We start from the raw sequence: 14,935 nt of genomic DNA on the forward strand, positions 1-14,935 counted from the left end.
GTTCAACCCCCTCATCTCCGGTATCAGCCTAGTGAACCTCCTCTGCACTCCCTCCAAGGCCAAAATATCCTTGCGCAAGTGTGGCGACCAAAACTGCACACAGTATTCCAGTTGCGGCCTCACCAGTGCCCTGTACAGTTGCAGCAAGACCTCCCTACTTTTATATTCTATCCCCCTCGCTATGAAGGCCAGCATCCCACTTGCCTTCCTGATCACCTGCTGTACCTGCAGGCTGGGGTTGGGTCATGATTGACATCATGTTTGTTTTAATCTGAACTAATGCAGTGTTCTGTTGTTTTAGTGTTCCCCTGGGATTGTATTGTAGAGTTTCATTAGGATAATTGACCGGTCAGGTCATATGACTGGGGACAGCTATGTTTTCCCAGAAAATTCCAGCTTAGTTTTTCAGCTGCTGTTTTGGAAGCGACAGAGGGACAGAGAGGGAAAGAAATATCTTTTCCTGTCTCTGAAGTTTAAAGACTGGAAGATGCTAGAGATTACAAAGAACAAAGAACAAAACAGCCCGGGAAATAGGCCCTTCGGCCCAACGAGCCCGCGCCGCCATTTTAACACCACCAGTCCCCCCCTCCACCCATGACCCTCATCTATTGTTTTATGGCCATCCACATTGAGGGAAACTAATTTGCGGACAATTTATTACTGCCAATCAGCCTAATAGCACATCTCTGGGGTGTGGGACGAAACTGGAGCACCCGGAGAAAACCCATGCAAGCACAGGGAGAATGCGCAAACTCCCACAGACACCGGCCCAAATCCATGTGTCTGCACAGCAAACAGTGATAGTCACTGAGCTGTCGTCTTGCCCAGTATCTTGTCCAGTTTAGGCACACACTAACGACATGAAGCACTAGGCCAATCTCGAACAACCAAGAGCAGCCCAAGTACGACGCATCGTGTGTATGCCCCTCGTTGGACACGAGGTGGACCGACCTAAAACCTGTGAATGAAAAGAGGAAAAACATTATTATCATACCATATCCATTTACATTACCAGGGACGCCCCAATGCTAATGGACCTTATTTAAAACAATCTCCTATATTCACCCATCTCCAACCCACTCATGTGCCTGTCTAAGTTACTCTTAAACAACTCTAGCGTGTTTGCCTCCACCACCTTACTTGGCAGAGCATTCCATACCCCCACTACACTCCGTGTGAAAAACCTCCCTCTAATATCTGTGTTGTACCTCTCCCCCCTCACCTTAAGCCCATGGCCCCTCGTACTGTGTGTCTCTAACATAGGAAATAGCTTACCTCTGTTTACTCTATCTATACCCTTCATAATCTTATATACCTCTATTAGATCCCCTCTCAGTCACCGTCTTTCAAGGGAAAAGAGCCCCAATTTGCTCAATCTTTCCTCATAACCCAGTCCTTCCATACCAGGCAACATCCTGGTAAACCTCCTCTGCACTCTCTCCAGAGTCTCCACGTCCTTCCGGTAGTAAGGCGACCAGAACTGGACACAGTACTCTAAATGCGGCCTAATTTTACTTCTCTGTTTGACTGCCTTGAGGATGTATCCTTCTCTGAAAACTGCTGTTTGGATTTCTGTCTATAGGTGTTAAAATCTAGTATCACATGAGCATACTTGTTGTAATGCTAAATAATTCTGAAGAAGAGTGTATGTCTATGGGGTATTGCTTTTAAATTGGAACAACAGAATTGTACTGTCATTTTTAAGTCTTGTAATTGGTAAAAGTTATGTTAATTCTTTTTGATATATTGTAACCGTGTTTTTAAACACCTCCTAGTGAAACACCTTATGCTCACCAATGCCAGAATCAAATGTAGAACTTAGAGTCTGGGCTAATTTCACAAAACACCTCAGAGTTTCTGGCTTAGGTGTCAATATATACTTGCATAAGATTCATTACAAAGCATTGAACAAGCACATAAGAGGATACAAGCTAACGTCTAGGGCAATTATTTCATTTTGCCTTCAAATTGCATTGAAAGCATCACATACAGAATACCTTCCACTGCTTTCTGAAGGAGATTGTTAAATTAATTATTTCAAACAGGTTTAAAAAGATCCGGGGGTAACCAGATTGTAGACCAAAGATTCAGAATGAGATGTGATTTCAAAGTTTAATGACTTAAGTCCTCCAGAAATACTGTAGATGTTGGCATACATGTCAACCATTGATCCTTCAGAATTAATTGTTTATTTACTAGTGTCACAAATAGGCTAACATTAACACTGCAATGAAGCTACTGTGAAAATCCCCTAGTCACCACACTCGAGCGCCTGTTCGGGTACACTGAAGGAGAATTTAGCATGGCCAATGTGCCTCACCAGCATGTCTTTCAGACTGTGGAAGGAAACCAGAGCACCCGGAGGAAACCCACGCAGACACAGGGAGAACATGCAGTCTCCACACAGGCAGCAACCCGAGCCGGGGATCGAACCCGGCTCCCTGGCGCTGTGAAGCAGCAGTGCTAACCACTGTGCCACCGTGCTGCCCTAATTAGGGGTCCACATGAAATTGAACCTCCGGTTTGGTGTGGTTATTTAGCATTTTGAAAGGCCATCAGCATCTAGTATAAAGAGTGAGCCTGTGTTTAAACTCCCACGTATATTTGCTAGACCATCATTATCTCCTACTGGATCCTTTGTGCCCAGTTATAAGAGGTACTAATCAGTAAAACATGCAGTTGCGGGAAGAGAAATTGAGACTGACCACTGTTATGAGTACAGCATGTTGTAGCTGTAAAGGGGGTGTTGACTTGCATACCCCCGATATGACAAAAATGGGTCGACCTATATGTTGGGTTGACCCATTTGCCACAATTTACAGTAATAAAGCTTTTGATTGATAAACTATCAAACTAAGGTCTAAAATACATTTTAATGGGTCGGTGCGCATTAATAAACCTTTTGTTGAGTCAATCTGAGATGTGGACGTTTAATCCAGTTTTAATTCATTCCTGCTTCTGTGTTTGAGAGGTGCATTAAAATGTTAAAGCCCCTTCGCGTGTGTCGAACAGTTCCATTGCAAACACATTGGCCTCAGAAACAAATGGATTTAATGTTCTTTTACACTGAACAATCACTTTATTTGCACTTTTCATATTTCACAAGCAATGTTGCAATTTCAATTCTGTAACACTTTCTGCTTCTGACAAATATTCCATAGATGCTTACAAATAATTTGCAAAGGCCTTTACGGGGATGAACACACGCACAATCCTTTACATGTTGGATTTTCTTTTATCTATGGCAGTATGTTCAGTTCACTGCTACCAGGCTCTGCTGCTGCCTCTTGTTCTCAAACACAATTACATATTGAAGGATACGAGGCTCCTATATGGGTGCCAGTGAGAGGTAAGGTGAGGGTTCTGTCACATTGCTGTCCCAACACACATTACTGTACAGTATCTTTAATATATTTACACTAACACATCTGCATACAGGTAGTGTGCTTGACTGAAAAATAGCAAAATCACACAGCTGTTACAGCACCTACAGAGGCCATTCAGCCCTTTGTGTCTACACTCTCTCTCTGAATGCTGCTTCCCCACCTTCTCCTCATTACTCTGCACATACTTTCTATTCAAATAACAGTCCAATTCTCTTCTGAATGCCTCGATTGAACCTGTCTCCATCACACTCCCAGACAGTACATTCCAGATCCTAACCACTCGCTGTGTGAATCTGTCTCCACCACACTCTCAGACAGTACATTCCAGATCCTAACCACTCACTGTGTGAACCTGTCTCCATCACACTCCCAGACAGTACATTCCAGATCCTAACCACTCGCTGTGTGAATCTGTCTCCACCACACTCTCAGACAGTACATTCCAGATCCTAACCACTCGCTGTGTGAATCTGTCTCCACTACACTCTCATAAGAACATAAGAACATAAGAAATAGGAGCAGGAGTAGGCCATCTAGCCCTTCGAGCCTGCCCCGCCATTCAATAAGATCATGGTTGATCTGTCGTGGCTCAGTTCCACATTCCCGCCCTCTCCCCATAACCCTTAATCCCCTCTCTTATCAAAAACCCATCAACCCGCGTCTTAAAAATATTTAGCGAGGTAGCCTCCACCACTTCAACGGGCAGAGAATTCCAGAGATTCACCACCCTTTGAGTGAAGAAGTTCCTCCTCAACTCCGTTCTAAACTGTCCCCCCTTTATCTTGAGGCTGTGCCCCCTAGTCCTACTGTCCTTTCTGAGCGGGAAGAGTCTCTCCACCTCTATCCTATCCATCCCATTCATCATCTTATACGTCTCAATGAGATCTCCCCTCATTCTTCTAAACTCTAACGAGTACAAGCCTAATTTATTCAGCCTCTCCTCATAGCTCAATCCCCTCAACTCCGGCATCAGCCTAGTAAACCTCCTCTGCACTCCCTCCAAGGCCAAAATATCCTTGCGTAAGTACGGCGCCCAAAACTGCACACAGTACTCCAGCTGCGGCCTCACCAATGCCCTATACAGCCGCAGCAAGACCTCCCTACTTGTATATTCAATCCCCCTCGCTATGAAGGCCAGCATCCCATTTGCCTTCCTGACCACCTGCTGCACCTGCAGGCTGGGTTTTTGCGACTCATGCACAAGGACCCCGAGGTCCCTCTGCACCGTCGCCTGCTGCAGTTTTTCGCCACTTAAGTAATAGTCCTTCCTACCATTATTCCTACCAAAGTGGACCACCTCGCACTTGCCAACATTAAATTCCATTTGCCATTTCCTGGCCCATTCGCCCAGCCTATCTAGATCCTTCTGCAGACTCTCCACACCCTCCGCACAATTTGCCGTTCCACCAATCTTGGTGTCATCAGCAAGTTTCGACACCGTACACTCGGTTCCCTCCTCCAGATCATCTATACAAATGGTAACAGTACATTCCAGATCCTAACCACTCACTGTGTGAATCTGTCTCCGCCACACTCTCAGACAGTACATTCCAGATCCTAACCACTCGCTGTGTGAATCTGTCTCCACCACACTCTCAGACAGTACATTCCAGATCCTAACCACTCACAGTGTGAATCTGTCTCCACCACACTCTCAGACAGTACATTCCAGATCCTAACCACTTGCTGTGTGAAAACGGTTTTTCTCTTGTCACCATTGCTTCTTACACTATCTTAAATCTGTGTCCTCTCATTCTCGATCCTTCCACCAAAGAGAACATAACTTTATCTAATCTGTCTGCTCCTCTCATGATTTTGAACACCTCTATCAAATCTTCATCATTTCCCCAAAGTCCCATCACCTCCATTCTATCTACGTAGCTGAAGTTCCTCATTCCTGGAACTATTCCCCTGAATCTTTCCATGGATGTAATATGTGGTCAGCAAAATAATATACAAAGGGTGAAATCCAAGGAAAATCCTTGTGGGATGTATAAATGGATGCATAAGTAATATCTGCTATTTTCACTTTCATAGGATCATAGAATCCCTATAGTGCAGAAGGAGGCCATTCAGCCCATCAAGTCTGCACCAACTACAATCCCACCCAGGCCCGACCCCCGTAACCCCACGTATTTACCCTGACACTCAGGGTCAATTTAGCATGGCCAATCAATCTAACCTGCACATCTTTGGAGTGTGGGAGGAATCCAGAGGAAACCCACGCAGACATGGGGAGAATGTGCAAACTCCACACATTCAGTCACCCAAGGTGGGAATTGAACCAGGGTCCCTGGTGCTGTGATGCAGCAGTGCTAACCACTGTGCCACCATGCTGCCTGTTTGGTTTGTACGCAGGGCCCAGTCAGCTGGCTTCAATGACCTTCTGACCTCCCACCAGGAAGCTGCCTCCAGTCGCTGGATTCCCGGTTCAGTGGGGAACCCGTCCACCTCTGGGTAAGTTCCAACCTAGTGGTATAACGGTCTTGGTGTGGCCAAAATGGCTATGGTGTGTTGCTGATCCCCACAGAGCAGGGGGTGGATTCCTGTGGCATCCTGCCCCCAGGAAACCCATCTGGACGATGGCACAACACCAGAGAGCCTTTCTGCCCATCCAATGTGCCAGTAAAATCCCACTGCCCAAATTAACTGTCATGCCCATTGCCCTCAGTATCGTGATAGTGTGGGAATCACTCTATAGGTTTGTCCATTTGGAGCCAGGCCAATTCTCATAATTTTTACATGGAATCATAGAATCCCTACAGTGCAGAAAAAGGCCATTCGGCTCATCAAGCCTGTGCTGACAACAGTCCCACCCAAGCCCTACGATGTCGGCATCATTTGCAGAGTCTGACTCCGCTTAATGTGAAGACCTGAATTGGCCAGTGCCTGAGGTCACTGCAGGCAGATTGCTTTTGAGGCAACTTGGGCAGCAGTTGAACGGATTCACGATCTATCCGCCACTCTCCTCCTGCCCAGCCGTTTGAGGAAGCTATTCCTGATCTCCTTGGTCCGCACACCGTAAATGATGGGATTGAAGATGGGTTGAAAAATAGCGAAGGTGACAGCCACCACAAAGTGGAGCTCGGAGGAGAAGATGCTGGGGACCAGGTACATGGTGAACTCAAAGAGTGCGCTGGTGTAGAACAAGATCAGGACGCAGAAGTGGCTGGTGCAGGTGTTGAGGGCTTTGCTTCGGGCCTCCCCATGGCCGGTGTGGAAGGCCACCTTGAAAATCTTGAAGTAGGAGATGATAATGAGGGAACTGTCTGGCAAGGTGATGAGGAAGGACAGCGGGTAGGTGATGGCGTCGCTCACAGTCACGCCGTCACAAGCCAGCTTGGACAGGGAGCCATAATTGCAATAACAATTCTGGATGAAGTTGGAGCCGCAGTAAGTGGCTTGGGTCAGTAACGTCGCCACGGCAACGAAGCACATGGCCCGGAGGAAAATAATCACGGCCACGACCAGGAGAACGTAATGTAGTTTGAGTTTATGGTAATTAAAAGGCTGGCAGATAGCCACGTAACGATCGTAGGCCATGGCTACCAGGAGTGTCGATTCACTCAAAGCCGTGCAATAGACAAAAAACATCTGGGTGACACACGCCTTCAGGGAAATGACCTTGGATTGCGATGAATACATGGCTAAAATCTTGGGGATGGTCACATTGCTGAGGATGATGTCGATGCCAGCAAGCAGGCAGAGGAGGTAATACATGGGACAGCGCAGATTGGTCTCAGTCTTAACCAGGCACATAATGGTGAGGTTGGCTGCGATGATGACCACGTACACCAGCAGAAAGGAGGTGAATATCAGCAGATCGTGACCGTCGCCATTGGGGACACCTTGCAGGAGGAACTCAGTGTGGCTCTGAGCGCTGCCATTCATTTTCACCTTGCTCCAGGGAGACCTGGAAATGGGGATGAACAAGAGGTTGGTTCATTAGTGCGGGTGCACTTCAGCGACCCACTGTGCTGCATCCAGTGGAGAGAAGGTTTGCGCATGTATTTACATGAATGTAGCCGAAACTTCCCAATGTCCTCCCAGGATGATATGGTGACACAGCGGTTGGCATTGCTGCCTCACAGTGCCAGGGACCCAGAGGGTTTGATTCTCGGCTTGGGTCACTGTGTGGAGTTTACACATTCTCCCCATGTCTGCGTGGGTTTCCTGCGGGTGCTCTGGTTTCCTCCCACTGTCTGAAATACGTGCTGGTTAGGTGCATTGGCCATTCCAAATTCTCCCTCAGCGTACCCGCACAGACACCGGAGTGTGGTGTCATAGAGTCTTAGAGGTTTACAGTATGGAAACAAATCAACTTGTCCATGCCGCCCTTTTGTTTTAAAAGCCCTAAGCTAATCCCAATTGCCCACATTTGGCCCATATCCCTCTATACCCATCTTACCTATGTAACTGTCTAAATGCTTTTTAAAAGACAAAATTGTACCCACCTCTACTACTGCCTCTGGCAGTTTGTTCCAGACACTCACCACCCTCTGTGAGAAAAAATTGCCCCTCTGGACCCTTTTGTATCTCTCCTCTCTCACCTTAAACCTACGCCCTCTAGTTTTAGACTCCCCTACCTTTGGGAAAAGATATTGACTATCTAGCTGATCTGTGCCCCTCATTATTTTATAGACCTCTATAAGATCACCCCTCAGCCTCCTACGCTCCAGAGAAAAAAGTTCCAGTCTATCCAGCCTCTCCTTATAACTCTATCCATCAAGTCCCGGTAGCATCCGAGTAAATCTTTCTAGTTTAATAATATCCTTTCTATAATAGGGTGACCAGAACTGTGCACAGTGCAATGGTGTTAATGTAAGCCTAATTGTGACTAATAAATAATCTTTATGTGATTTGGTCTCAATTCCCAAATCAATCTACCAATTCTTCCTTCAGTCTTCGCTATTTTCACACACCATTTATTTTGTTTTAAATTTTTTTTATTAGTATCATAAATAGGCTTACATTACCACTGCAATGACGTTATTGTGAAAATCCCCTAGTCATAGAATCCCTACAGTACAGAAGGAGGCCATTCGGCCCATCAAGTCTGCACCGACCACAATCCCACCCAGCCCCTATTCCCATAACCCCACTTATTCACCCTGATAATCCCCCTGACACTAGGATCAATTTAGCATGGCCAACTAACCTAACCCAAAACATTTTTAGACTGTGGGAGGAAACCAGAGCACCTGGAGGAAACCCACGCAGATACGAGAAGAATTTGCAAACTCCAAACAGTCACCCGAGGTTGGAACTGAACTCTGGTCCCTGGAGTGATTTGATTTTGATTTGATTTATTATTGTCACATGCATTAACATACAGTGAAAAGTATTATTTCTTGCGTGCTATACAGACAAAACACACCATTCGTAGAGAAGGAGAGAGTGCGTAATGTAGTGTTACAGTCATAGCTGGGGTGTAGTGAAAGATCAACTTAATGCAAGGTAAGTCCATTCAAAAATCTAACAGCACCAGGGAAGAAGCTGTTCTTGAGTCAGTTTGTACGTGACTTCAGACTTTTGTATCTTTTTCCTGAAGGAAGAAGGTGGAAGAGAGAATGTTCGGGGTGCGTGGGGTCCTTAATTAAGCTGGCTGCTTTGCCGAGGCAGCAGGAAGTGTAGACAGAGTCAATGGATTGGAGGCTGGTTTGCGTGATGGATTGGGCTACATTCATGACCTTTTGTAGTTCCTTGCAGTCTCGGGCAGAGCAGGAGCCATACCAAGCTGTGATGTAGCCAGAAAGAATGCTTTCTACGGTGCATCTGTAAAAGTTGGTGAGAGTTGTAGCTGACATGCCAAATTTCCTTAGTCTTGTGAAAAAGTAGAAGTGTTGGTGGGCTTCCTCAACTATAGTGTTAGTGTGGGGGGCGGGGATCAGGACAGGTTGTTGGTGATCTAGACATCTAAAAACTTGAAGCTCTTGATTCTTTCTACTTCATCCCCATTGATGTAGACAGAGCTAATCACTGTGCACCGTGCCACACTCTAGCGCCTGTTCGGGTACACTGAGGGAGAATTTAGCATGGCCAATGCGCCTAACCAGCATGTCTTTCAGACTGTGGGAGGAAACTGGAGCACCAGGAGGAAACCCACGCAGACACGGGGAGAATGTGCAGACTTCACACAGATAATGACCCAAGCCAGGAATCAAACCCTGGCACTGTGAGGCAGCAGTGCTGAACACTGTGCCACTCTGCTGTGTTTTGCATTTATATCATGCTTAAAGCTAGGAAAATGTGCCAAGGCATTTTACAAGAGTGTAAATGAAGAAAAATTTGAGCACTGGTTGGTTATCCACTTTGGTAGAAATAATAGTAGGAGGGATTATTATTTAAAAGGCGAAAAGCTGCAGCATGCTACGGTGCAGAGGGACCTGGGGGTCCTTGTGCATGAGTCGCAAAAACCCAGTCTGCAGGTGCAGCAGGTGATCAAGAAGGTGAATGGGATGCCGGCCTTTATAGCGAGGGGGATAGAATATAAAAGCAGGGAAGTCTTGCTGCAACTGTACAGGGTACTGGTGAGGCCGCAGCTGGAGTACTGTGTGCAGTTTTGGTCGCCACACTTGTGAAAGGACCTTTTGGCCTTGGAGGGAGTGCAGAGGAGGTTCACTAGGCTGATACCGGAGATGACGGGGTTGGACTGTGAAGAGAGACTAAATAGACTGGGTCTGTACTCGTTGGAGTTTAGAAGGATGAGGGGGGGATCTTATAGAGACGTACAAGATAATGAAAGGGATGGATAGGATAGAGGTAGAGAGATTCTTCCTGCTCAGAAAGGACAGTAGGACTAGAGGGCACAGCCTCAAGATAAGGGGGGCGGGGGGGCGGGGGGCGCAGTTTAGAACAGAGTTGAGGAGGAACTTCTTCACTCAAAGGGTGGTGAATCTCTGGAATTCTCTGCCTGTTGAAGTGGTGGAGGCTACCTCGCTGAATATATTTAAGACACGGGTAGATAGGTTTCTGATAGACAGGGGAATTAAGGGTTATGGGGAGAAGGCGGGAAAGTGGAACTGATCCACTTCAGATCAGCCATGATCTTATTGAATGGCGGGGCAGGCTCGAAGGGCTAGATGGCCGACTCCTGCTCCTATTTCTTATGTTCTTATGTTCACTGAGCCACAGACAGACATTAAGATAGCTAATTAAAATCTTAGTCAAAACAAAGCTTTAAGGAGCATTCTAAAGGTGGAGAGGGAATTGGAGAGGTGAGAGATTTAGGCAGAAAGTTCTAGAGCTTCTGGGCGAGAGACCAGAAACGGAGCAGCCTCTCAGAGGGTTGCAAGATTTACAGCTCCTCTGCATTCTCAAACCTCATGAAAGTTCTTTTAAGCCTTAATTACCAGAAGACCACCAGATATAGGAGCAGAATTAGGCCACTCAGCCCATTGCTTCTGCTCCACCATTCAATCGTGGCTGATATTATTCTCACCCCCATTCTCCTACCTTCTTCCCTTAATCCTCGATCCCCTTATTGATCAAGAACCTATCTATCTCCGTCTTAAAGACACTCAATGTCTTGACCTCCACAGCCTTCTGTGGCAATGAGTTCCACAGATTCACCACCCTCTGGCTGAAGAGATGCTTCCTCATCTCTGCTTTAAAGGAGCGCCCCTTCACTCTGAGGTTGTGCCCTCGAGTTTTAGTCTCTCTCACAAGTGTTTTTCACTTTAAAACCAGCTTTAAGGGCCAGGAATTTACCACCCCACCTGCCAAGGGAATCGGAGTGGACGAGGGCTGACAATGGTCAGGTCCTTTGATCTTGGGCGGGATTTTATGGTTTTAGGATGAGCAAGGCCGTAAAATCCCACCCAATGAGTAACGATCACGTGGTCTGGACAACCAACCAATACCTCATACGGAGAATGCCTTTAAGGGAGATTCTAGTTAGAAAGAGTGTACAATGGACTCACTCGAAACATGCAGCTAATGAAGCGACCTTGTAAATAAAGCTCATTTGCTCAACTTAAGAAATTTCTGATTGTAAATCTTCACAATGGGTGTTTAAGAAGGCATGAGGAATCCCATCACTTATTAGCTAAAGCAGAGAATAGGGAAATGATGCTGGAAATATATAAAACATTAACTAGATCACCACATAGGAAATGAGGGATGCTTCCAGCAGCCCAGATGACCACGTCTATACAATGTGTGTCCAAATGCAGCTTCTAGCTGCCCACATTTTGGAGCTGAAGCTGCAGGTGGACTCACTGTGGGGCATCTGCAATACTAGCATGTTTCGCGAATTGGTCACACCATAGATGAGGATTACACAGGCAGAAAGGGGAATGGATGAACATCAGGAACAATTAAAGACTCAGGAAAGTAGCACAGGGGTCCCCTGTCTCCTATCATAGTAGCCCCGCCATTCATTTTCCTCCTGCCCTTCCTTCTGAGCAGCGGAGCCACCCGTGGTGCTGTGGGTTTGCCTGATGCTGCTTTCCGCCGAGATGTCATCCCCCCAATAGTATCCAAAGTGGTCCATCATTTGTGAGGGGGATGACATCTCAGGGGAGGATGGCGGTGGCCAGGTTCGCGGCGCCGTGAGTGGTTCTGCTGCTCAGAGGGGTGAGAGGGGGGTGATTGGCAGGGCTACAGAAATAGGGGATTCAATAGTTAGGGGCACAGACGGATGAATTCAAGGCTGACAATGTTGCCTCCCTGGGGCTAGGGTCTGAGAATTGCATGGGGCCTCTTTCGTTGCACTAAATGTTGAAGTTGCAGTGCACAGCAAGCCAGAAAGTATAGAGGACTCCTTTCTTCTCACTGTGATAACAAATTTGTTTGGGAAAATTCCACCCTATATGTTGGAATTAAGCTTGTGTCTCGCTCTCCTAAACTCATGTTGCATCTTTATTGAACCTTAGTGAGGCCGCACTTGGAATATAATGCTCAATTCTGGTCGCCACACGACCAGAAGGGTGTGGAGGCTTTGGAGAGGGTACAGAAAAGACTTACCAGGATGTCGCCTGATACGGAGGGCATTAGCTATGAGGAGAGGTTGGAGAAACTTGGTTTGTTCTCACTGGAACGAGGGAGGTTGAGGGGTGACCTGATAGAAGTCTACAAGATTATGAGAGGCATGGACAGAGTGGATAGCCAGAAGCTTTTTCCCAGGGTGGAAGAGTCAATTACTGGGGGCGTAGGTTTAAGGTGTGAGGGGCTAGGTTTAAAGTAGATGTACGAGGCAGATTTTTTACACAGAGGGTAGGGGTGCCTGGAACTCGTTGCCTGAGTAGGTAGTGGAAGCAGATACGGTAGTAACTTTTAAGGGACGTCTTAACAAATACATGAATAGGATGGGAATAGAGGGATATTGTCCTCGGAAGGGTAGGGGGTTTTAGTTCAGTTGGGCAGCATGGTTGGTGCAGGCTTGGAGGGCCGAAGGGCCTGTTCCTGTGCTGTAATTTTCTTTGTTCTTTGAAACATCCTCTCCCATTACATCCCATCACCCTTCAGGGAGGAGCAGTGGTGTGTCCCTACCTCTGGATCATGGGCTCCAGGTTCGAGTCCAATATCAGGGCTTGTTGGCCATGAAAAGAGCATTCAGAACACGGCTCACCGGGGAGGTCAGAATCCTTTCCCCCACTCGCCCTCGCCCCCCGCCCCATTATTCCCCAAAGGGTAAAAGAACAGTATGGATGGTGAAGATACTGAATGCATGGGACCAATTAAATAGCTCCCTCAAAAATGAAATACTGTGGATGCAGCAGTACCAAAAGAGAACGCTGGAAATATTCCATATCCCCTCAGAGAAACAAAGTTAACGTTTCCGGTTTTAACCTTTCATCTCAGGAGCTGGGAAACATTTGAGATGTGGCAGGTTTGATTTGATTTATTATTGTCACGTGTACTAGTGCACAGTGAAAAGTATTGTTTCTTGCGCGCTATCCAGACAAAGCATACTGCTCATAAAGAAGGAGAGGGTGCAGAATGTAGTGTTACAGTCATAGCTAGGGTGTAGAGAAAGATCAACTTAATGTGAGGTAGGTCCATTCAAAAGTCTGACAGCAGCAGGGAAGAAGCTGTTCTTGAGAGAGGAATTGGCGAATGTTGATTGGGGGAGCGCGTTGGAAGGTAGGTCTGCTGAGGAGCAGTGGAGGATCTTTAAGGAGATCTTTCTTGGTGCTCAGCAGAAATTTATTCCGATGGTTAAAAAGGACCGTAGGAGGAGAGGTAATAAGCCGTGGATAACGAAGGAGGTGAAGGAAAGTGTTAAATTAAAAGCGGATGCGTTTAGAGTAGCTAAGAGTAGTGGGCGAGGAGAGGATTGGGAGAGGTTTAAATGTCAACAAAGATTGACAAAGAAGTTGATAAAGAAGGGTAGGATAAACTATGAAGCTGGGCTAGCACTTAATATAAAAATGGATAGCAAGAGTTTTTATAAATACATAAAAAGGAAGAGGCTGGCTAGGGTGAATGTTGGGCCCTTAGAGGATGAGAGGGAGGACTTAGTGGTAGGGGATGGGGAAATGGCTGAGGCCCTGAATAACTTTTTTGTTTCGGTCTTCACGGAGGAGGACGTGAATAATTTGCCGGGTGTTAGTGATGGAAAGATGGTAGGAGTGGAGGGCCTGAATGACATTGTTGTTACTAGAGAGGTGGTGCGCGACAGACTGGAGGGGCTGATAGTGGACAAGTCCCCAGGACCGGATGGAATGCATCCAAGGGTTCTGAAGGAAATGGCGGAGGTGATAGTGGATGCCTTGGTGATTATTTTCCAAACGTCGCTGGATTCCGGGGAAGTGCCGGAAGATTGGAAAATGGCTAATGTTACGCCATTGTTTAAGAAGGGTGCCAGGCAAAAGGCGGGGAATTATAGGCCAGTTAGTTTAACGTCTGTTGTAGGAAAAATGTTAGAATCTGTGATCAAGGAGAAAATAGCAAGGCATCTTGAGGAGAATTGTTTGGTAGAGCAGACGCAGCACGGTTTCGTTAAGGGGAAGTCATGTCTGACGAATTTATTGGAGTTCTATGAAGATGTGTCTAGGGCAGTGGATAGAGGAGAGCTGGTGGATGTGGTCTTTCTGGATTTTCAGAAGGCGTTTGACAAGGTGCCTCACAAGAGGTTATTGCAGAAGGTCGGGGGCATGGAGTTGGGGGTAGGGTGTTAGCGTGGATAGAGGATTGGTTGTCAAATAGGAGGCAGAGAGTGGGGGTCAATGGGTGCTATTCGGATTGGCGGTTGGTGACTAGTGGAGTGCCCCAGGGGTCGGTGCTGGGGCCTCAGCTATTTACCATTTATATAGATGATCTGGAGGAGGGAACCGAGTGTATGGTGTCGAAATTTGCTGATGACATCAAGATTGGGGGAAAGGCAAATTGTGCGGAGGGTGTGGAGAGTCTGCAGAAGGATCTAGATAGGCTGGGCAAATGGGCCAGGAACTGGCAAATGGAATTTAATGTTGGCAAATGTGAGTTTGTCCACTTTGGTAGGAATAATGGTAGGAAGGATTATTACTTACGTGGCAAAAACTGCAGCATGCGACGGTGCAGAGGGACCTCGGGGTCCTTGTGCATGAGTCGCAAAAACCCAGCCT

The 14,935-nt window shown here is 46.7% G+C and overlaps 1 protein-coding gene across 1 annotated transcript; it reads right to left on the reverse strand.

Annotated features, from left to right (window-relative positions):
- Positions 1 to 6,192: 6,192 nt before the first annotated feature.
- Positions 6,193 to 7,280, reverse strand: LOC145349454 (olfactory receptor 52E2-like). The gene has a single exon (XM_080197996.1). The coding sequence runs from the start codon at positions 7,275 to 7,277 to the stop codon at positions 6,333 to 6,335; it is 945 nt and encodes a 314-aa protein (XP_080054122.1). The 5' UTR covers positions 7,278 to 7,280; the 3' UTR covers positions 6,193 to 6,332.
- Between the last annotated feature and the right edge of the window lie 7,655 nt (positions 7,281 to 14,935).

Source organism: Carcharhinus amblyrhynchos, chromosome 10 (genome assembly GCF_965287045.1).
Source record: "Carcharhinus amblyrhynchos chromosome 10, sCarAmb.v2.hapA, whole genome shotgun sequence".
Lineage (NCBI taxonomy): Eukaryota > Metazoa > Chordata > Chondrichthyes > Carcharhiniformes > Carcharhinidae > Carcharhinus > Carcharhinus amblyrhynchos.

Excerpts from the sequence above, each read along its gene's own strand:
- LOC145349454 (XM_080197996.1), bottom strand. The coding sequence starts at position 7,277 with ATGAATGGCAGCGCTCAGAGCCACACTGAGTTCCTCCTGCAAGGTGTC.